The sequence below is a fragment of the Lissotriton helveticus genome, chromosome 1_1, assembly GCF_964261635.1.
Source record: "Lissotriton helveticus chromosome 1_1, aLisHel1.1, whole genome shotgun sequence".
Taxonomy (NCBI): domain Eukaryota; kingdom Metazoa; phylum Chordata; class Amphibia; order Caudata; family Salamandridae; genus Lissotriton; species Lissotriton helveticus.
This window is the reverse complement of record NC_136057.1, coordinates 584537981-584560722: the sequence shown is the minus strand read 5'-3', so window position 1 is coordinate 584560722 and position 22742 is coordinate 584537981. Positions and strand designations below refer to the sequence as shown.

The 22742-nt window shown below is 46.2% G+C and overlaps 1 protein-coding gene across 8 annotated transcripts in view; it reads left to right on the top strand.

Annotated features, from left to right (window-relative positions):
• The window catches only part of C2CD5 (C2 calcium dependent domain containing 5), a 1003795-nt gene that overhangs the window by 77211 nt on the left and 903842 nt on the right, over positions 1–22742 (top strand). For all 8 annotated transcript variants that reach the window (XM_078674090.1, XM_078674088.1, XM_078674089.1 and 5 more), the window contains exon 5: positions 12960–13055. In XM_078674090.1, coding sequence (XP_078530216.1) covers positions 12960–13055 — 96 coding nt within the window. The remainder of the gene's footprint in view (positions 1–12959; positions 13056–22742) is intronic.

Here is a 22742-nt window from a genome sequence, read left to right as displayed (position 1 = left end):
CCCTTAAACAAAATATGGCCCACGTTGGAGCGGCTCTCTGCCATGTGGGGCCGCTCAGATACTGCATACTACCCAGGTGGGTGCAGGGAAATGCCACCCACACCCCCGCGCGAACTCTGTACCCTGACTGCAGCTTCCCCCTAGAGATCAGCCCTTTCTCACTGGGCTCTCTCTCAGGACTCGCTGCTTTTTGGACTTCACCTGGCCCCTTCCTGGGACCCAGAACTTCGGACTCTTCCTGCTGTGCTGCTCCGGTCTCCACTTCGCTTGATGGGGACCGGCAGCACTTCTCCTGACAGCGCGGGGCTCCCTCAGCTCAAGGGACCCTGGGCTTGGATGTAGCGCTAGCAAGACTCTAGAAGGCTTCAGCTGGCTTCTCCTCTCGTCTCGCCTCCTTCCTGGGCAGCGCGGGAGAAGCGGAAACGACGCCACGAACCCCCGCCCGCAATCCAGGCTGTGACTGCCTGACTTCCGGGTCACGCGGGCAGTGCAGCGGCCCTCAGTGCTCTTTAGTGGCGTCGGCCTCACGCAGGGGGTTCACAGACCGGCGGGATGGGCTCCTGCTCCGGTCTTAATTATGAAACTAAGCGGGGTGGGCACCTGCCGTCCAAACAAAAGCAGGCATAAGCGGGTTGGGCACCCGAAAAGTAACCAATAAAGCGACGTGGGCTCCCGCGATTGTAGCATGTTGCTGGCGGGGTGGGCACCCACGGGAACAAAGAGGAACGCTGACGGACACCAGCAATTGAAGAAATGGCCAATGCTGCAATGAGGGGTAGGCTCCCTCCATCCAAATACAAGTAGGAGCGGGGTGGGCACCCGTGACCAAAGCACTACGAAGGAAAGCGCGGGGTAGTCCCATACGTTGAGATTCCCTCAAAACAGGTTGCAGCTTCGTGCTGTTGAGCAGACACGCTCCTCTTCTGTGGGCAAAAGTAAAAATAAAGCGCTCCCAAGGCGCTAGAAGTGGCATCCATAGTCCTGGATCATATTAAAGCATTCTCAGGGCGCTAGGTCCATGAAAAAGAAAGTCTTTAGGAATCAGGGGGCAATTGTGGGGCCAGAGAGGCAGCCCTCCTGGCAGTACCTCCTGGGCCCCAGCACCAGCACGCCCCCAACGGCGTCAGGGACAGCACCCAGGACTGAACAACATCATGGGGTCACAGCCCCTTCTTTTATACAGCATTTCCCTTTGTGTAAAGGTGCAGGGTTTGGGGGAACCAGATACAACTGTTTCAGGGGAGCTTTGAAGCACTTTCTTGTGCTCAGCTCCTCTCTCCATTGTCAGGTGGGGGCTAGGTGCTTAGACGCACCACAGGGGGCGGAGTCAGCATTGTGGAGGGAAGGCACAGCCCTATTCAGGTCCCTGGTGCAACTCCTCCCTCCCATCTACATGCAACTCTCCCTATTCACCACCGGGCAGACCCATCCTGGCTCCTGGAGCCAACCACACCAGCCAGCCCCTGTCAATCACAAGCCAGACATGCAATTCACATCAGGGAGACAGACACACTGCACACACAAATGCCAACTTCTAAAAGTGGCACCTCTCCACTAGTCACAATAAATCTGCGAACACCATTACGCAGCATTTATTCTCACTAGTTCGCACATACTAAACTCGCCCCTGCACACCTCTCATACCAGGAACTACAAGGGACACACATCTCCCCCATGCATTCCTATGGGATGGCAGGCCAGTCTCACCACACATACACAGAGAGCGCACGCGCTTTACACTGACCACAGTGCTAAAGTGCTCAGAGGGCTACAATCACTAACACCAGGTTACAGAATTAGGCTAGGAGAACTCAAAAAATTTCGGGGTGAACCTGCCAAAAGGGCCAAGCCCAAAACAACCCCCTTTCAGCCAAAACGCAGGGCAAACCAATCACTCCCTTGATGGGCTTCCCTGCTTTGGGCGATAGATCACGGACGCGGGCCCGCAACGGCATGGACACCCTCCGGTTCTATCCCACTCTGAACCCACTTGGTTCCCTCTGAACAAGAACTCTCCGGCCCAACTAGGATACCCCACCGGTACTCCCTAGTCGTCTACGGCAGGACCAGGCCCTAGGCCATCCAGATGTTACAGGTCCTTGCCAATCCACAGAGTGGGGGTCAGTAACCCCTGGCCCACAATAGCCATTCTCCATTCTCCACTCTCCCTCTCAGTGTAGTTCCAAACTACCACTGATCCTTCAACCTAGGGTCCGCACCCTCAGGCTGACCAGAGGTCACGGGCAAGAGTACCCCACCCTACCTCTACTTCTGGGGTTCCGTACCCTCCCAGGGAAGTACCCTCCAGAACACAACTCTCCCACCAGTTCAGGACCTCTCTCCATCAAAAGGTCTACCGCCTGGGATCTACATTCACCGGATGCACCGGGGTCAGAGGCGAGGACTCCCTCCCTCTGCACCCCCTTCCAGAGTTCTGCACCCTCCCACTGTAGAGCAGGGTCCCTCTCCTTTAGGATGGGCCCCATCTGCTCTCAGGGTAGTACTACCATACGCAGCCAGGGACCCTAAAGATCCCGGCGAGGCCTGCACCACCCCTTCTGGGAAACACAGGGTCTCTTCACTTAAGATGAGCCCCACCTGTGTTCACAGGAGTACCCCTAGAAAACAACCCAGCCAGGACACTGATTACAGATGCCCTGCACTCCAGGTCAGGCAATCACCTGAACTTGGATTTCCCCTCCTCGGGAAACGACCTCCAGAGGCCCCACAAATGGTCAAGCACTCTGGGCGGTCAGATGCCCGGCGAACCAGGACTTCAGGGGAGCACGCATGCCCCCTCTGAGGGTGACACATAACTAATGTGTCGTGTGACACTGCCTAGCTCTAATCTCGCAACCTCCTGTCCACCTGACAGGGCGCAGAGATCCACCAGGAAAGAAGTGGCACCACCATGGTCACTCACGGGTGGCTCAGCCCTTTTGGCTGGCCCCTGACCCACTGGTTCTTCCACTGGGGACTCTTTCCCCCTCTCACCCCTCAACCAGGACTTCTGCACCCTCCACTTAGGAGCGGTACTGCCCAACACCAGGACCGCTGGAGCTCTGGTTACAGACACTCCACGTCCTCTAGACACAGGAAGATCCTCTTCAATTGACCTGTAAGTACTGCCTAGGCCCCCGACCTGGCGCTCCCTTAGGGAACCCTCCAGGCACTGAGATGGGGTTTCGGGCCACCGTGGGACTCCTCGTCCCACACTCACTCCGTCTCCACTGAGTCACAACGTGAGCCCCTACACCCCTCCATTCTACTGGGACCTAGCTGGGCTACACTGAACCTCTTCCACCACACAGGACCAGAAGATACACAAGCCACTACATTTGGAATCACTCCCTAATGCCACTGCAGGACCTCCAGCACTCTGCCAGAGGTCCCCCTCCCGTGCAAGCTCCTTATCACCAAAATAGCTCACACTCACTTGTCCAATGCAACACACCACTCATCCACACACACCCTCCTGCCCCCCTCAGACTGGTGAGACAGTTCCTCACTGCCCCTGACACTCAACCTGTACCCCTCTTACTGAGCACCAGGTACCATACTCTGGGAACTGGGAATGGGACTTCACTCATTGGACACACTTTAGCTGCCACCACTGGATCCCACCCTACTGGTGAATCCAGACACTCACACTACACTCGGGGGATAACCACCCTCCCGATCTTGCCATTTCTCCTCCACACTCCCTCTCTCCTAGCTACTCGCACCTCTGGGGACAGGAACTGGGATTGGGCACTGGACCTAGCAAGAGACTCCCTATCTATGGGAACCTCCCTACTTACTGGCGACCCGCCCTTTCATTTTCTCTCTTCTACCACAAAACATAACAGCGCAGAAAACACTATTTAAAAATGACACTCCTGAGGAGAAAACAAGATCAGAAACAATAATCCCCAAACATGTGACTATCTGAAATGCAGAGTTTTGTAGTGCAGCCAGTTGTCACTGTGGTGCTGCGCAAACACAAGTCCTAATCCCACCGCTGATCACAAATGTTAGAAATGGGATCTCTGGTTGGCTAATGCTCGCACCAAAGCCAGGCAGAGACCACCACCCTAGTCAGGGCTTGGGAGTTACACTCCAAAGATAACCCCTGCTCACCCCCTTGGTAGCTCGGCACGAGCAGTCAGGCTTATCCAGGAGGCCATGTGTAAAGCATTTGCGCACGCACACAGCAACAACATCCCAGGCACACTACAAAAAGAACTCCACACAAGGTTATACCAAAAATAACCTTTGTATTCTCATAACACATTAGAATAGTAATCACACGATATACACTGTGCCAACTGGCACTGGGCAATATTTACTAGGGATTATGACAGGTCCTCCTGGACCACTGTCAGAACCATCCCAAAGCGAACTTAGTAAAAGTAAAACAGATCATAAACGTACAACCAGTAACCACTGGTAGACACTATACTCCGCATCAGCCTGTAACATAAACTACATTATGCACAGTATTTCATCAGGCGCGAATTACATTCTGCGCCAACCTCACCAGCATAAACACATTATGCAATCCTCTCACAAGTCTAAACGCATTAGACCCTAACCTCCTAAGCATAACTCACATTAGGGGCATAACTCACACAGAGAGACATAATCTCACTAGCATAAACCATGATATGCAAACCAACATCATAATCATAAAAGACCACATTTAGAGGTATAACACAGGGTGCGTAAAACATACTACATGAATTACATTTCTTAGCACCAAAATCACATTTAGCAAATCAATCACATTAGGGCCTGGCGCCTTATAAATCTAACCGTCCTCCTGGCCAACTGGCCATCCAAAAAGGGGGCTCAAATGCCCTGTGTTCAGAATGTCAGGGCGCGCTGCCAATGCAGTGAAAGTCAAGGGTGCGCAATCTGCGCAGGCCTAAATGTTGCAGCTGCCCACTACTTGCTGGGCAGCTTTGAATATCAAAGAATGATGCCTAAACGGCGCAGCTGGCACTAAGTGCTGCGCAGCTGTGAAGGGATGAGGGTGAGGGAGTGCGGCTCACTCCTAGCTTACAATCCATGCCCCCCAAGGAATTGCGGCCTAAATGGTGCAGTTGCACACTACTTGCTGGTCAGCTGTAAACATTCAAATGAGACCTGGCACCACTGTGCCGCTTCTGTCCCTCTCAGGGACTCTCTTCATAACTGCCAAGAAAATGGGCACCACTGTGCCACACCACGGGGGAAAACATGGGCCCCTTCTTGGCCCTCTAGGAAATAATTAAGCCCATCTTTGGAGCCACCTAGGCTCTAAAAATAACTATGCCACCACACATGGCAGCATGGGCTTCACTGGCCGTTGGGACCCCCACTGGGGCCCTTAAACAAAATATGGCCCACATTAGAGCGACCCTCTGCCATGTGGGGACGCTCAGATACTGCATACTACCCAGGTGGATGCAGCGAAATGCCACCCACACCCCTGTGGGAACTCTGTACCCTGACTGCAGCCTCCCCCTAGAGATCAGCCCCTACTCACCGGGCTCTCTCCTGACACCGCGGGGCTCCCTCAGCTCATGGGAGCCCCACCGACCAGCCGCCACACCCCTTACTTCACCTCTCTTCACCTGGGCCCCCTCCAGGGACCCGGGACTTGGATGAAGCTCTAGCAAGGCTTTAGAAGGCTTCAGCTGCCTTCTCCTCGCGTCTCGCCTCCTTCCTGGGCAGCGCGGGAGAAGCGGAAAAGACGCCACGAAGCCCCACCCGCAACCAGGCTGTGACTGCCGGACTTCCAGGTTGCCGCGGTCCTCAGTGCTCTTTGTTGGCGTCGGCCTCACGCAGGGGGTTCACAGACCGGCGGAATGGGCTCCTGCTCCGGTCTTAATTATGAAACTAAGCGGGGTGGGCACCCGCCGTCCAAACAAAAGCAGGCATAAGCGGGGTGGGCACCCGAAAAGTAACCAATAAAGCGGGGTGGGCTCCCGCGATTGTAGCATGTTGCTAGCGGGGTGGGCACCCACGGGAACAAAGAGGAACGCTGACGAACACCAGCAATTGAAGAAATGGCCAATGCTGCAATGAGGGGTAGGCTCCCTCCATCCAAATACAAGCAGGGTGGGCACCCGTGACCAAAACACAACGCGGGAAAGCGCGGGGGAATCTCTACGTTGGGATTCCCTCTAAACAGGTTGCAGCTTCGTGCTGCTGAGCAGACACGCTCCTCTTCTGTGGGCAAAAGTAAAAATAAAGCGCTCCCAAGGCGCTAGAAGTGGCATCCATAGTCCTGGATCAAATTAAAGCTTTCTCAGGGCGCTAGGTCCGTGAAAAAGAAAGTCTTTAGGAATCAGGGGGCAATGCTGGGACCAGAGAGGCAGTCCTCCTGGCAGGTCCAACTGGGCCCCAGCAGCAGCACGCCCCCCTCAGCTTCAGGGACAGCACCCAGGACTGAACAACATCATGGGGTCACAGCCCCTTCTTTTCTACAGCAGTTCCCTTTGTGTAAAGGTGCAGGGTTTGGGGGAACCAGATACAGCTGGTTCAGGGGAGCTTTGGAGTACTTTGTTGTGCTCAGCTCCTCTCTCTATTGTTAGGTGGGGGCTAGGTGCTCAGAAGCACCACAGGGGCTCGGAGCCAGCATTGTGGAGGGAAGGCACAGACCTATTCAGGTCCCAGGTGGAACTCCTCCCTCCCATCTACATGCAGCTCTCCCTATTCACCACCGGGCAGACCCATCCTGGCTCCTGGAGCCAACCACACCAGCCAGCCCCTGTCAATCACAAGCCAGACATTCAATTCACATCAGGCAGGCAGACACACTGCACACAGAAATGCCAACTTCTAAAAGTTGCACTTCTCCACTAGTTACAATAAATCTGCGCACACCTTTGCGCTACATTTATTCTCACAGGTTTGCACATACTAAACTCGCCCCTGCACACCTCTCATACCAGGAACTACCAGGGACACACATCTCCCCCATGCATTCCTATGGGAGGGCAGGCCAGTCTCACCACACATACACAGAGAGCGCACGCGTGTTCTACTGGACCACAGTGCCAAAGTGCTCAGAGGCCTACACTCACCAACACCAGGTTACAGGAATAGGTTAGGAGAACGCAAAAAGTTTCGGGGTGAACCTGCCAAAAGGGCCAAGTCCAACACAGACACTCACAATTCTTATTTCCATTTTTTTCTGCAGGTATTTGCCTATAATAAAGGGGCATCCAGGCAGCATTACTAATAGCCACAAATTGTTGTAATCATGTGTACACATTTGTAATATTGGACCTCTATCGCTAATGCAAGTTGATCCTACAGCTCACAGTATTCCCTTAGAGTATTCACCCAACAGTGAAGGCTTATCCTTAATAATCCATATATATAATTTAGAACACCTTATACATATGGATGCATTTCTTGCCTTTGCAAGAAGCCATAATTCTTACCCCAAAAATTGTGGAAGTGTAAACTGCCAGCTAAAGCGCCTGTGTTCCAGGCCTACTTGTCCTGTGGAAAAAATAAAAAAATAAGACTTGTCTTGGATTCCAAACAATATATCCTTATCTTTGTGTGAAAGAAATTCTACACTCTAGCCATAAAAAGAATTCAGAATTATTATATCCTACAAAACATTATTCTGGAATCTAATAATAAGAATCTTTTGCTAGTTTTTGCTGTTAAATGGTATTCCCCCACCCCCCAAATATCTTTTTATCTCATTATGAACATTAAATTAATGACTAAAATAAGCATTGTATATGCTAGTGATAAACTTGAAAAGTTCAGAATTAAAAAAAGTATATCATATATCGAGACAATATGAGCAATATTAAGGTGATGGTGTTGAGAGGTGTGTTGGAAAAAGCTTTTGGCATGCTCATTAATGTGAGCAATTATACATAAAGGAAATGGGGAGGAAGAATCTAAATCCAGCTAACCTAACAAGAAGAGAATGTTGAAAGATCATGTGGAAATGTAACGGGCGAGGGTTTTAAGAAAGAATGTATGGGTGAACAGAGCTAGGATAAACAGCAAGTTGAAAAAAAAATGTAAAAGGATGACACTGTCATCGGATTCAGAAGACTGAGCATTTGTAGAGCATATAACATTTTCATCACACATTTGTAGGAAAGTGCCCCTTTTCATAGTTGCCCCCCACCCTCTTTTTTTACCTAATTTTGATGCGCCAGGTCCCCAGTGCCTATGTTCTTTCCCTAAACTGTACTGTTGCATAAACCAATTGACAACTCTCTGGCCACATGCAAGTCCCTTGTAAAAGGTACCAAGGGCACTGTGACCAGGGAATGCCTCTAAGGGCTGCAGCACTTTTTGTGCCACCCTTAGAGGCCCAGTACCTTTACACACAGACAGACAAGGCAAGACACACAGACATACACACACACACTGACATACACAGTCACATAGACACACACAGACACACACACACGTAGACACACACACACACAGACACACACCCACACACAGACACACACCCACACACACAGACACACCCACACACCCATTGCAGGCTTCTTGTTTTGGAGCAGAACAAAATGAAGAATCGACATGGCACACATTCCTTTCTGCCATGCCTATGAACCACTACCCTGGCATAGGTAAACCACCCCTCAAGCTGGGTGCACTATACCATTGATGAGGGTACAGGTGCATGAGCCCTGTACCCTGTGCCTAAGTCCATTCTTGGACTTTGTATGTGCAGTAAAGCCATAAAGAGTATATGGTCTGGGAGTTTGTCATTACAAACTCCCTAGCACTATAAAGGCGTTACTGAAAACTGGAAAGTTTATTATCAAACCTCTCAGTACATCATACCCACACTGATGCCAGTGTGGGATTTAATGAAAAATGCACTCGGGGGGCATCTCACAAATGCCCCCTGAAAAACGACCTAACTCTAGTGTCCTGGCTGGGTGGCTGGCTGGGTCGAGTGCCAGGCCCCCTCCCTTAGGATGGGCAGGGCCCAGGGCATTTGCTGCCCCTAGCAACTGACCCCACCTGTTCTGACCCCCACTTTGGGCTAGAGAAGCAGCAGGAAAACCAAATTAGGAGGATGGTGTGCCCACCTTTCCCAACCTCACTCCTAAGGTGGGGGAGGTGAGGTGAACACAACTCTCATCCCCGCCAACTTGATGGGGGGACCCTGCCAACCAGAGTGATGCTTATTCCCTCCTTCCACTGGAGGGTGACATAATAGGGGATGTACCCACCCCAAGGAAGAACCCATTGGTCCTGACCTGTACCCACCTGTAACGCCCCTAAATTTAGTATTTAGGGGCAACCCTGAGCCTTGCCTCCTCAGACAAGAAGATAGAAGAAGGACCCGAAGAAGCTGTGCTAAAAGAAGAGGAGGAGGACACTAACTTTGGCCCCAACCCTACCAGTCTGTCCCAACCTCAACCTTCTCCAGTGAAATCCCGGTGTGTCCTGCAGCCAGTAGCCCCCCAGAACCCAGAGGACCTGCCCTGCCTACCCAAACCAGACTTTGTCTCCCGTGAGCATCGGATTTGCTCACCAATATACTCTGGCTCCAGCCAAATCCGCGTGTCTGCATCCGACACCCAGGGCCCGAGTTAGAGTGGCCCAACACCACAAGGAGGTCTCACCGGCAATCCTGATCTGGGACCTGGTGATCCCTGACATACCTCAAGTCTTCAGCCGATGTCTGCAGCCCCTTTCTGGAAGATCCCCCGACCACGTCCTGAGCCGGTAAGAAGAATCCGACCCCAAAAGACACCCCTGCACCTGACGCCCCACGGCCTTGGATGGCCCAACCTATGGTGTCTCGGCATCCCACGACATCCCAACTTACCTCTCCAAAAGGTGGTTGCCTCCAGAAGATCTTCGTCCCCGACCCTGCAGTTTGTTCAACTGAAGAATCACCATTGAAAACAGGGCACCTGATGCTAAAACAGCACCCTACACCCGTCCGCCCCTGTGCCGCTAAATCTGATCCCCCTTTGCCCTGAGCTTAAGTCCAGGAGCCTTTCTCCCAAAACCTTGTGGCCTGCTCGTAAGCTGCCACCAACCGGAGGCCTCCTGTCCCCTATTGGATAAAAATGGTCCTCAGCACTCTGCACCTGGCTGCCCTAGTGCTGCTGAGGGTGCTTTGAGAGTGCATCCTGGACTCTGGGAGAACCCTTGGTCTAACCTCAAAAACCCAACTCCCTGAACAAAGTACTTACCTCGAAACCAATAACTTCATTTCTTCCCATAGGACTTCATTGCCTGCTTTTCTGTAGAAAGTTTTGTGTGGAGTTGTAAGTTCTATGAAAAAGCATACGTGTGTTGTGATAGCAAATTATATTACTTACCTTTATACAGGAAATGTCCCATTTTGGTGTCTAGGTATACCACATTGAGTAAGAAAAGTAACTGAAAAGTAACTAAAACAGTAATCTCAATAGTAACTGTAAAGCAATTACAATAGTAACTGTAAAGTAATTTTTACTGTTGGCTTACCTGTAAACAAACCAATCGCATTCTACTGCATTTCATATGTATTCAACTGCATTATTCTTGAAAAGCATTATTTCACTTACCTGCACCAATCCTGGCTTGGTTCTAGAAATAAAATACAACTACATAATATTTTTGTACAAAACAATTGGTCTGAGTTCAGTCTTTGAGTGTGTGACATAATGTTTTGCCTGTGTGTGTACAATAATTGCATAACACTACCCTCTAAAAAGGCCTTGCTGCTCGCCCACACTACCACAAATAGATAGTAAGGTATTATCTACTTTAGCCTCGGCCTACCTTTAAGGATCCACTTAACTCTGTGCACACTATACCTTACTTTGGTTTAATATATACTGAGCCAGCTTCCTACAATGTTCAAATTTAAAGATTGTGAGAGAAGACCAGATATTATTGTCAGCAATGTAGTTAGATTACAGTTAGTGGAATTCAAACTTCCTGGGGCTAGATGGCAAAGTGTTGGAGGAGTGGAGAAGAGAATGATAGCATGTCTAAAAGGAAGCTCCATATTACAGGGAGAGGTAATTGGTGAGACTCTTCCAAGGAAAACAGCAGCAGAAAGGAAAGAAAGAGAAGAGTAGTGAGTGGCGTGTGATGACGGAAGCTAAAGCTGCATTCACCTTCCTCCACGACTCGTTCCACCTAGTCGAACAGACCATGTTTCAGGAATCTCATACAGCTTGGTACGCACCACAGAGTTGAATTTACCATTAGGGAGACAAGGCTAGCAAGACACTATACTGGCTTAGTTCCACTCACACAGAGAGAGACCCCTTGCTTACATCATCGATGGCAGAGACCGTGAGATCAGTGGAGATCTTCATATTGACCGTGGCTTTGAGGCCTATTAGACCAAACTATAAGCTTGTTCTGAGGTTCTGGCGCTAGGTGACTTGCACTCCTTTATGGCTGATCTCCCAACTCATACACTGTCCAGTGAAGAGAGTGTAGTCCCTTGAGTGTAGAACCACGCTGGAAGAAAAGGAGGAGACCATGGCTCAGCTGCAGTCTGTCAAAACCCCTGGACTGAATGGATTTCCGGCAGTTCTTCAAGGCTGAGTAGTTGCACCTGGGGCCACATTTGCAGGCCATTTACTGCAATCAGGAGGCCCTGGAAATTGCTGCTCCCGGCGAACATGCGGTCTGCCGATATAGTTGTTATTCCAAAACCTTATCAACCCCCCCTTACAGATGTGAGTCCAACTGCCCTATCTCACTTCTCAACATAGAAGTTAAAATATGGGCTAACATTATGCCGAACAGGGCGCTAAAAGTTGTGAGCTGTTTGATCTGCTCCAACTAGTCGGGCTTTATGCCGCAACGGGCAACTAGACACAACATCCATAGTGTTCTCAACACTCAGTCCTTAGCGAGTAGGCTTTAGCCCGGGTTTAAACATAGAGTTGCAATATGCGTGGTCCATGTCCTTCTCTTTTCAGAAGACCCTATTGAATCTGAAATGTGAATAGTGCAAATCTTGAAATTGCTCCCCAAATCGTCACTATACCCAATCAGTGGCAGTCCCCCCTCTAATGCCTTGAGCTGCAGACATGAGAGTCGTCACTGAGGGATTCATCTGCTTGGAGGTATATATAATAGAGGACCATCAGTGAGCTTGGAACTCAAACCTGCAGCTTGACAGACTCATGAAAGATTTCCGTTTTTGGGCTGATCATCTCTCCTTTCTGGGCCGATTGACTATCTTCAAGATGTTAACCCCCCCCCCCCCGTTTACTATACCAACTCCAAAACTACCCATACCCTATCATGTGAAGCTTTTTACTGGCTTTAACTCATTATTAAGGCGTATTCTCTGGACCCAACAGGGCACCCCCCCTCCTTCCGGTATTGCGTTGACCAAAGTGTTTTAAATCTACATATGATGGAGGCATGGCAACTCTGGACATCCAGTCTAATTACAGAGCAGCCCAGTTGGTCATCCTAAATGAAAGGTGGTTCATTCAGTTTCAGACTGTACCAAATAATTGCATGATGTAAAAATGTATTTTTCCTAAATTATCTGCAGTAAAGCAAGTATGGATTACATAAACATGGAGGTACTATGCAATTACAATTTCTTTGTTCATGTCTCATGATGTCCTTCTCTGTTATCTTACTCAATCCCTCACTGTCAGTTTTTATGTTTTATTTTTGTGAAGAGGAGTCTTTCAACCGGGACATATACTATAGGTAATACATAGTAATGTATTAAGTGATAAAATGTTCTCTGGTTGTGTGCAGGGCAGATCTCTAAGTTCTGGTTAATTTAGCATGGGCACTACTTGGAGTAAAAATGCTCGCATTGCTTTGTACTTAGCATCATACTTTATGTTTTAAATTCAGAGTTCATTACCAGTTTTACGTAAAATAAAAATGCTATTAAAATGAAATGCCACTGTTTTGTGAGATTGTGTACAAAGTAATTTGTATTTAGCTTCCTGACAATTTAGTTGAGATAAACCTTCTCCTCTGATTGTCCTTTATTAACACAGGCATTCGTGGAGAGATCAGCGTTGTGGTTAAAGTTGACCTGTTCAATGACTTAAATCGCTTCAGGCAGTCATCCTGCGGGGTCAAGTTTTTCTGCAGTAAGTGATTAGGAAATTGTATTCTTTAGACAAACTGAAGTAAATTACTAACAGTTAATAAAATTGCAGTTTTCTGTTTTTAACACGTTTTACAAATTTGTATTATCTAATTTGCACTAGGGACCAGTAAATGCGTCACCAACATTGCAGCTACAAACACAAAGCTAAGCCTTGAACTAGGACTCCTGGGATGACCTTTCGTTTGCTACTCGGATAGACTGAGTAGTTATTTGCCTATTCTGTGATGAAAGCATTGTACTATTAAAATGGTGTACCAAAAATAGAATACATTACCTAAAAACACCCTTGAGGTAGAAGTATTATGTATAAAATATCACTTTGGAAAACGTGATACAATGCCCAAACGCACATTCATCAAATTAATTGTACAAAGTGAAATGCAAAACCTCATGATAAATACAGACATCAACACGTACGAAAGTCAACGAAAATACAGAGCAATGTTTTATTTGTCTACAGATTTAAATTATTCTAAATGCAGGTAGACCAGACTCCACGTAGAACGCAATATATACGTCATTAATTTCCTAATACATCTAAAAATATAAGAAAATATATACGCTTTAGGCCACTTAATGGGGTGCTGTAGAGTAGATCAGGAATCTTCAGAGGCTAGACATATTTCCTAGGAACAAGATGGAAAGTCGATGCCACTCGTCGAGTCTCCACAAACATTAGGATCTATCTCCCTTTTTGTTTTTTCATTAGAGAATCCACTAGAAGTGCCTTTGCACGTGCTTAAAGTGAATGGAAGGATATCAACTGACTTTTATTCATACTTTAATTATTAGGATCTTCATTGAAGTAAAAAATGACCCTCCCTCCTCCCTGGCTTGCTCTCTCTGCCTACAGGATCAAAATGAAGAGGTTATTCTATATTCAACTGTGTGCCCCTGTGTGTGTGGCATTGACTGAGCCTACCTCCAGCTAACTGAGGCTCCTTTGTGGCGTGAAGCCTGCCCCCAGGGATCGAGGGGCGGCCGGGCTTTGCTCCGCCGCAGCGCCTCACCTAGTACTTCCGGCTGGCCGGGCTTGGCTCCGCCGGTCAGGAGCTCCAGCTACTACAACCCCCAGCAGCCCTGTGGTGAGGTCGCCTCCCCCAGCGTCAGCGCGCAGCGCCAGGAGGCGCATAAAGTAAGATCCCCTGCCGAGGACCGAGTGGCAGCCCCTGTGTGTGTGGCATTGACTGAGCCTACCTCCAGCTAACTGAGGCTCCTTTGTGGCGTGAAGCCTGCCCCCAGGGATCGAGGGGCGGCCGGGCTTTGCTCCGCCGCAGCGCCTCACCTAGTACTTCCGGCTGGCCGGGCTTGGCTCCGCCGGTCGGGAGCTCCAGCTACTACAACCCCCAGCAGCCCTGTGGTGAGGTCGCCTCCCCCAGCGTCAGCGCCAGGAGGCGCATAAAGTAAGATCCCTTCCTCGTCCCGCGAGGACGCGCGCGAGACGCGCCGGGCTAAGCCCGGGCAAAGGGCGGGCCCTCTGAGCCCTCAGAGACCGCAGGAGACCGGGCCGGGCTATCCCCCCCCCCCTTGGCTTTTCTTCATATTGCATATCTAGGGTACTGCCAGACCGTGTTTGACTATAAAGGATTAATGACCTCCTAGATCCCCGATGGAGGGTAAAAGTAAAAGCAGAGCGGTGGTAAGAAAAACACCTATGCACACACGTTCCGCTTCAAGAAAACAAACATTGGTGCCAACGCCTTTACCTACCCTAACTGCAATCGACAGAATGTTGCAACAAACAATTGGGGTTGTTGTCAACGCTATAGAAAACACAGAAAGGAGACTGTCTCTACCAGCCAGTATGTGTTTAATAAGTCAATCGCCAAAAGTTACCAACACACACGTTAGCGTTACAAACGAAACCATGATATCACATGACTCTCTTTTGTTGCAATCATTTGCAGGTTTGCCAAGGTACGACCCAATTCAATCTGATGTACCGCAACCTTTAGAACCCACTGTGTTCTGTGTTAGGGAGAGCAGACTGTCAATAACACCTGACTTGTCAGCCAGTATAACACCGCAGCCCCTAACACAGACTGATGTGCCTATAGATATAGGGGAACTGGATGGTTGTGACACTAATGCCATCATTTCAATTGTACAAACCAGTGACAACAGTTTGCTAAGTAGTGAAATCGATTGTGATCCTACTCCACCTAAAAGGAAATCTACCCTAAGTAGAAAAAGGTTGATAATTAATAAGCAGGGAAAAACATATAGAAAGAAAAAGAAGAGAGCAGTACAAACCCCAGTAATCTATGAAAGAGAGGGAGAGATACACCAGTGTAGTGGAGATACACACCTAAAGGATATACACTTGAAGGAAATATTAACTCCAAATAATGTTGAGGTACTTGTAGCACATTTGGACAAAATGGTGAAATCCTATATTGCCCCAGTGATGGAATCTCTAGAAACTTTAAGTAAAAAAGTAGAAAACCTAGAAAAACTGGGCATAGCCAATTTGGATGTCTTAGAACATCTGGGCACGCAAGCCAGACCCCATACAACTAATGTACAATCTGGGAGTCTGAGCACAAATACATGAAGTACAGCAACCCGAACCCGAAGTGTGCCCACTACGGTGGTGAACTCTGTAACATCTGTAAGTGGAATGCAGAGGCCAGTAACCATCGCCCCTAATGTAGTAGATGGGCAGGAAATACTTGGTGGTCAGAGGAACAGCAGCGACCCTGGCCACAATAATAAGAACTTGCCAGTACCAAGGCGCCACACTAATAACATCATCCCAGCCACAATTAATTTGCCACCCGAATGTAGACCATATGTAGCGATTCTCGCTAATATTCCTAAACTACTACCCACTCAATTTGAAAATCAAGAAACCCTTAAAAACAAAACCCTGCACTGGTTGGTGAAGAATTGTGGTTTCCCAATACGAGGGGCAGATGAGATTATAACTACACAGAGGGTAGGCTGGGTGGGACCAAATAAAAAGGAGATAAAAGGGGACTGTATAGTTATAAATTTCAGGACTACTGAATGGGCGAGAGATTCGATTTTACATGCACCCATGCCATCGAATCACGAATATAATACCACATTGTTCCCACTTGATTACTTTTATAGGAATCAGTCAGGAAGACAAACGTCTACACATTAATAATCCACATTTGTAAAGCGCACAATCACCCGTAAGGGTCTCTAGGCGCTGGGGGCCGTCAGGAAGATTAAGCAAGCTATTGCCCAGAGTCACATGGTGCTGGGCTAACCTGCCGCCGGAGCCGGGGATCGAACCCTGATACCCAGATTCCAGCGTCAGTCGCCCTGGCCGCGGCACCACATTCCTTCCAGCATCCAAGAGTCGCCCATACCTATTGTCCTAAGGTTGCCCCCATTCTCCCTCCATTACTCTCTAATATATATGACAACTTTTTGGTTCCAACCTATAATAGATTTCAGTTGCTCAACTCACTAGAGGAGAACGATTGACTGAACGTGTCATCTGTGGCCACGCACCCTGGTAGTGCCGTTGTGGGTGACACAGTAATTATGTTAAAAGAGCTGGGGAACCAAAGCTGCGCAAAAGCTGTAACTGAGCCAAAGTTAATTTTGACCAACAATGTGTCCCATATAGATAATGATACAGATAGTGATGTAACTGTGACATTTGTCAATGCTAATGCTAATACAACAGTAAGTCTAGAAACATCATTTTTGTCCACCCACCCTGAAGGTACAGGAGCCAGTCACGCTGACTCCCTTGTAATTACTACCTGGAATGTAGCGGGAATTGCTGCAAAATTATGTACCCCGTTCTGGGATAATTTTATTACATGTGGTTATGACATAATATGCTTGCAAGAGACATGGCATAAAGAACAAATACACGTTGAAGGTTATGCTTCTTATAGCGTGGCAGCAGTAGCATCTAAGGTCGGTAGAGCAAAAGGAGGTATACTGACTCTGGTTTCGACAAAACTAACGGAATTTAATGTTGGGGGACATACAGTAGTGTGTCAGCATGCGTCAGTCTTGCGGCTAACACACAGTCATGGCAGGGATTTAATTATTGTAAATTTTTATAATAATATCGTGGGTCCTAGTCGGGATAAGATTGTCCCGGATGTTGAATGTGCCATTGAAGCTGCAATCGCTCTTTCAAAGAATAACTTTGTAATACTCTGGACAGGTGATTTTAATATTCAAGCTTGTAGTCACGCCCCGGAGGGGATTTGTGGTCATCATGAAGAGAATGCAGGGGGTCACAGTGTCTTTGTTAATCACTTTCCGCACAGTAATTATGGCAGCGCACTGAATAATTCGATAGCCAAATTAAATCTGGAGCTGCTTGAATGCACAAAGAATAAAAGCAATGAAAAGTGCCCAACATTTAGGGGGAGAGATGCCCAATCGAATATTGACCATATTTTGGTGTCTAATGGTTCGGTTTTCTCTAATGTTTGGGTAATAGAGCAGCCTGTGAGTGATCACAACAGTGTCTCAATGGAGTTAATGGGCTGGGGCCCAAAAACCGTTGTGCACGGCAGGTCTGTCCATGGGATTACTGCTGTGAGACCAAATGGTATGAGAATTAAATGGATTAAAATTGACCCTAACAAATTAACGAAGGACATTATTAGTAAATGTTCCAGAGAGGTTGATTACTGCCTTGCACCAAATGTGATAGCGCCCGCCATTCTTTCTAATTTTAAGAAAATTACATGCACAGTTGAAAATTCTTTGCTAATAAGAAACAGAAAGCCTAAAAGAAATAAAACTGTGTGGTTTGACAAACATTGCGCTCAGACCCTAAAAAGGTTCAAAAGAATACTTGATGTTAAACCTAGAGATAAAGAAAGAGTCAGAGAAGAACAAACTAATTATAAGTTGGCCCTGGCAACCAGGAAAAAGGAGTTGCAAAATGATGCCTGGAATAAACTTGATATGGCTGCTGCAACCAAAAATCACAAACTCTTCTGGGAAACTATTAATGGCCCATTCTTAAAGAATGACAATGCTCCTGAGGTCAGTTCTCATGTTAGCTGCTCTGCATGGATTGCACATTTCTCAGAGATTTTCAACTCTGATCTTAAATTAGATGGGTCTACTTTTAACATAGACACAGTATCATGTTTTTAACTTTGAGTGAAGTGACAGATGCAATCAAAAACAGTAAGGGGGGTAAAGCACCAGGGCCTGATGGGGTACCCATGGATTTTTATAAACACGAAACATTTCTATGGGCCCCAATTTTAACCCGTTACTTTAATGCGGCGGTGGAAGATAGCTTACCACTGACATGGGGCCAGTCAATCATCATACCCCTCTATAAAAAAGGATCTAGGTCGGAGGCCCGAAACTATCGACCAATCTCACTTCTGGACTCGACAGTTAAAATCCTTAGTCGAGCCCTACTAGTGAGATTGGAAGCCTGGGCTGAGGAGAAAAACATCTTGTCCCCAGTGCAGTATGGGTTCCGTAGGGGAATGGGTACAATGGAGCAGTGCGTGAACCTGGAACTCATAGTCGGCAAGTATACCAAAGCCAAACCTGGAAATCTTTATCTGTGCTTTGCCGACTTGAGTTCGGCTTTCGACCTGGTGGAACATGCACTGCTCTGGCCCACTCTACTGGCAATGGGTGCCCCTACCGAAATTATTCATTTGCTTGCCCGTCTGTATAATAATTTATCCAGCAAAGTCAGGTTTGGAACAGATGGCGAGTGCACTCCTTTTTTTAAAGTCAGGAGAGGTATTCGCCAAGGATGCGTACTTGCCCCCCTACTGTTTTCCCTTTTTATAAATCAGGTTGATATAATTTTAAGAAAGACTAATGCAGATGCTCCCACCAATAATGGTAACCCTATTCTAGTCCTCTTATACGCGGACGACTCGGTTCTCCTTTCTAGGACCCATAATGGACAGCAACATCTAATTAATCAATTCCACATATTTATCGAAAACAGGAAATTGAAAATTAATAAAGGGAAGACGGTTACTATGGTGTGTGGTAAGAGACCAAGAAAATGCAAGCCCTTTTTTCTAGAAGGGGAGAGATTAGAATCTGTTAATAGTTTTTGTTATTTAGGTATCACCTTCGCAGGCGATGGGAGATGGATAAATGAACAAAAAAGTGTTCTTTTTAAAATGGTCAGGAATACAAACTGTATTTTTAGATTTGCTGCTAAATTAGGGGATCGTAGAATTTATGAAATGTTAACCCTATTTAACGCAAGATGTATTTCCTCAGCTATATATGGGGCCGGGGTTTGGGGGTATGATGCACAGAGTGCTAAATCGGTTCAGGGTAAGGAGAATGTGTTTTTAAAACGATTAATTAGTGCACCAGCTTCGGCTTCAACTGAGCTAATACATAAGGAATTAGACATGCACTATGTCAATGATTTAATCGCCCTCCGTCCCCTGTCCTTATGGCGTTCAATTTGGGCAAAGGAGGAGACAAAGTTTACGCAGGACGTAATAACTGATTGTATTAAACTTGACCGCCGATCGAATATCCCCTGGCTGAGTCACATTCATCATTGGTACAAAACACTGTACGGTTTGGACATTTTCAATGACTTAATAATGGGTTCCACACTTTCGAAGCGGGAGCTGAAGGTCTAATTTCTGAAGTATACAGCTGGGATTAGAATGGAAAAATATGAAAAACAAAGTACATTCAATCTTTACCAGCAATACAACATCAATGAAGGTTTCCAACCCTACCTTGCAACAGTCAGTATTATTTCCCACCGATTTGTACTAACCCGTCTCCGCCTAGGAATTGTGCATCACCTTGTGGCTTTTCCTGTGCCTAAAAAACCTGGCACCTGTCTGTGTCCTTGTGACGGTAAATCAAAACAGAGAACGTGTCATTTTTTGCTATCTTGTATCTTTTATATCTCTTTTAGAAAATTTTACTTGAAGCCCATCTTTTTAAAATACAATACGTATGATATACAATCAGCAATGCAGCTATTGTTTAATCTAGAGACCCCAGACGTATGCTTTCATGTGGCCACCTATATTTTAAAATGTATTTCTGCAAGAAAATCAATTATTATATGAATTCCCTTAGCTGCTAAACGTACTGTGCACTTTAAGGAAGATGTTGCTGACACTATGCACTTTATCATGCTAATTTGCACATATTTGTATGTTGGATAAATTGCTGCCATTGTATAATATGCACTGTTAGAATGGTATAGCACTTGCACTTTGTTTTATCGTTATTTTAACTGTATATAGTTAGATTACGTGCTGCTAATTGCATATTGCACTTTACGAAAGTTACTGTCGAACCTTGCCTTTGACTTGCCAATTTGCACATACATTGACATGGTAATGATACCTAGCACTTTATTTGCACATTTGCACATAACCAAAGGCCGTACAATTGTTACTATTATAGCTAATGCATCCTTAGAATTGCATAGTGTTTATGTTCTACAAATGCTGCTAATGTATAATAGACACAGAACTATTTGTACAGGGTTTTCGTGTTTTTGTCTTGATCCATGTGATTACATTTTAACGGAAGTTTGTCCTAGATTTGTGTAAATTTTCATCCATGTTTAATTGTTTGTTGCTATATGGTTGTATTTCCTTTACATACCGAATAAAGCATCTTTGAATTGAATTGAATTATATTCAACTTAAGATAGCCTCAAAAAAGAACTGACTTTGTGAGATATCTTGGGATTCCAACTAATGGTTTGGGTAGCTACGCGCTTTACAAAAACTATAAAACAGAATTTGGAATCCCATGGAGAGGGTGCTTTCAACTTTCCTAATTTTAAATCTGATCAGGTTACTTTATTCTTTATTATTTCAAAATGATTGGCAGAAGTTTGTGTGATTTATGCTGCATGTTTTTGGAAAAGGGTTTTAACAGTCTGAAAATTCAGATAGGCTTCCATTTGATAGATTTATGATGGTGCTTTTCTCTGTTTGAAAACGATGGGTTCTTTACCCTCGTTGATATACATAAATTGTTCCCGGCTAACCCGGACTCTAATATTATGATTTCATTGAAGAGCCTTACGATGCAGAACGAAGCCTACTACTAATTAACCACTGCTTTCTACTCTTTGTTCTGATAATAAAGGTAAGGTTTTGTTTATCCTAAATAAAATAAAAATATAAAATCATTTGGTGGTTGTTAGTGATAATACAAATAAGCAGGTCTTTAAGTTTGTAGAAGCCAGACACCGGCTACAAAGACCGACCCTTTTTGTAGATACAAACGGGTAGGCAGCCCATACTGATAAAGGATGAATATAACTAGTTCATTAAATGTGCTCTTTGTTATTGACCTCATTATCTGCTACAGAACTATAGATAACGTGAGCAGATCCAAGTACCAGTAGAATTGTGGACGTTGCTTTGTGATGGGTTTTACCTTTTGAACTTTAGATTAAAGAATTGAAAAAGAGAATGAGGTCAGGAGATATTTAGCCTTTTTGTAGACAGGTTGCTGACCAGAGCAAGTACTTTTCATGACCACCAGCAACATTCCTGACATGTAGTGCAGCCTTTTTATTGGAAACCTTTCTTTATGCATCCAAGGCTGACCCAAGTACACACATAAAGGTGATTCAGTGAATGAGCTATGGCCAATGCATTTATCAGTATAATACTAAGCAACTGACTTTGGAGAGCTGCAGTATGTGCCAGGGGCTCGTTGACCAATGTAAGATAAAAAAACCTGAAACACAAGCAGTCTTTCAGAGATAATTGCACTGCTGAAAGCAAGGTAAGTAATGTTAGCCCTCATTCAACCACTGGAACATACACCCAATTGGACTGTAGGTATAGAAACATTACACCTCTGTGAATTAAGTTCTTGGCTCCCTCTTGTACATATCTCATGCCCCATGCTTCATACTGTCCTTCTCAGATGCCTGTTGTTTATACCACCTGGAACATATGCCTGAGTTGAAGCTTAGTCATGAAAGGGAATGGTTGTTAATATGAGGCAGTGTAAGGATTTCCATTGCTTTAGTTGCCACTAGCTAACCGATGTTCTTTTACACCTTTGGGTTGCGCTTTATTTGTGGCTTTATTATTACACACACATGAAACCAATTTTATACCAAGGGATCATGAATGTGCAGCTCTCCTACTCTTATATTATATTGCTTTTTTGTGCTGCTGTCAGGGCGTGTGATCTGTTTTACATATAATATATTTCCTCTTCTCTTATTTGATACAGATGTAAGTAAGCCTGGTGTGTAATGTTTGTTACAGCAACTTCGGTCTATTGCCATAATGTTTCTTGTCTTCATGTCTGGTGGGTTCTGTTGTAAAGAATCACTCATTTGGTAGTCTGGATTGTCTCAAATTTGACTGCGTCAAGTGTATTATAGTAATGTACTCCAGTATCACCTACAGTCTTATAGTGCGAATGTTCTTCTGTCAAATATTGCTGGCAGGATGTCTTTTTAAAATGAAAAGCCTTTGTTTTTGTTCTTCATGTTTTCACAGGTCTTCTACATATTTTCCTTACATTTCTATGATTAGCTCATTCTTGGCCACATTAGCACTAAAAATGACCTGATGTTTCCAGACCTGGGATTACCAGCTTTGCAAATATTGAACATATATACTCTGGGTCAGTAAATTCCAGACCCATTTGCAGCTGGCATGCATCTATGTCCATGAATGTAGCAATCATCATGGCCAGCTGTTGTTGT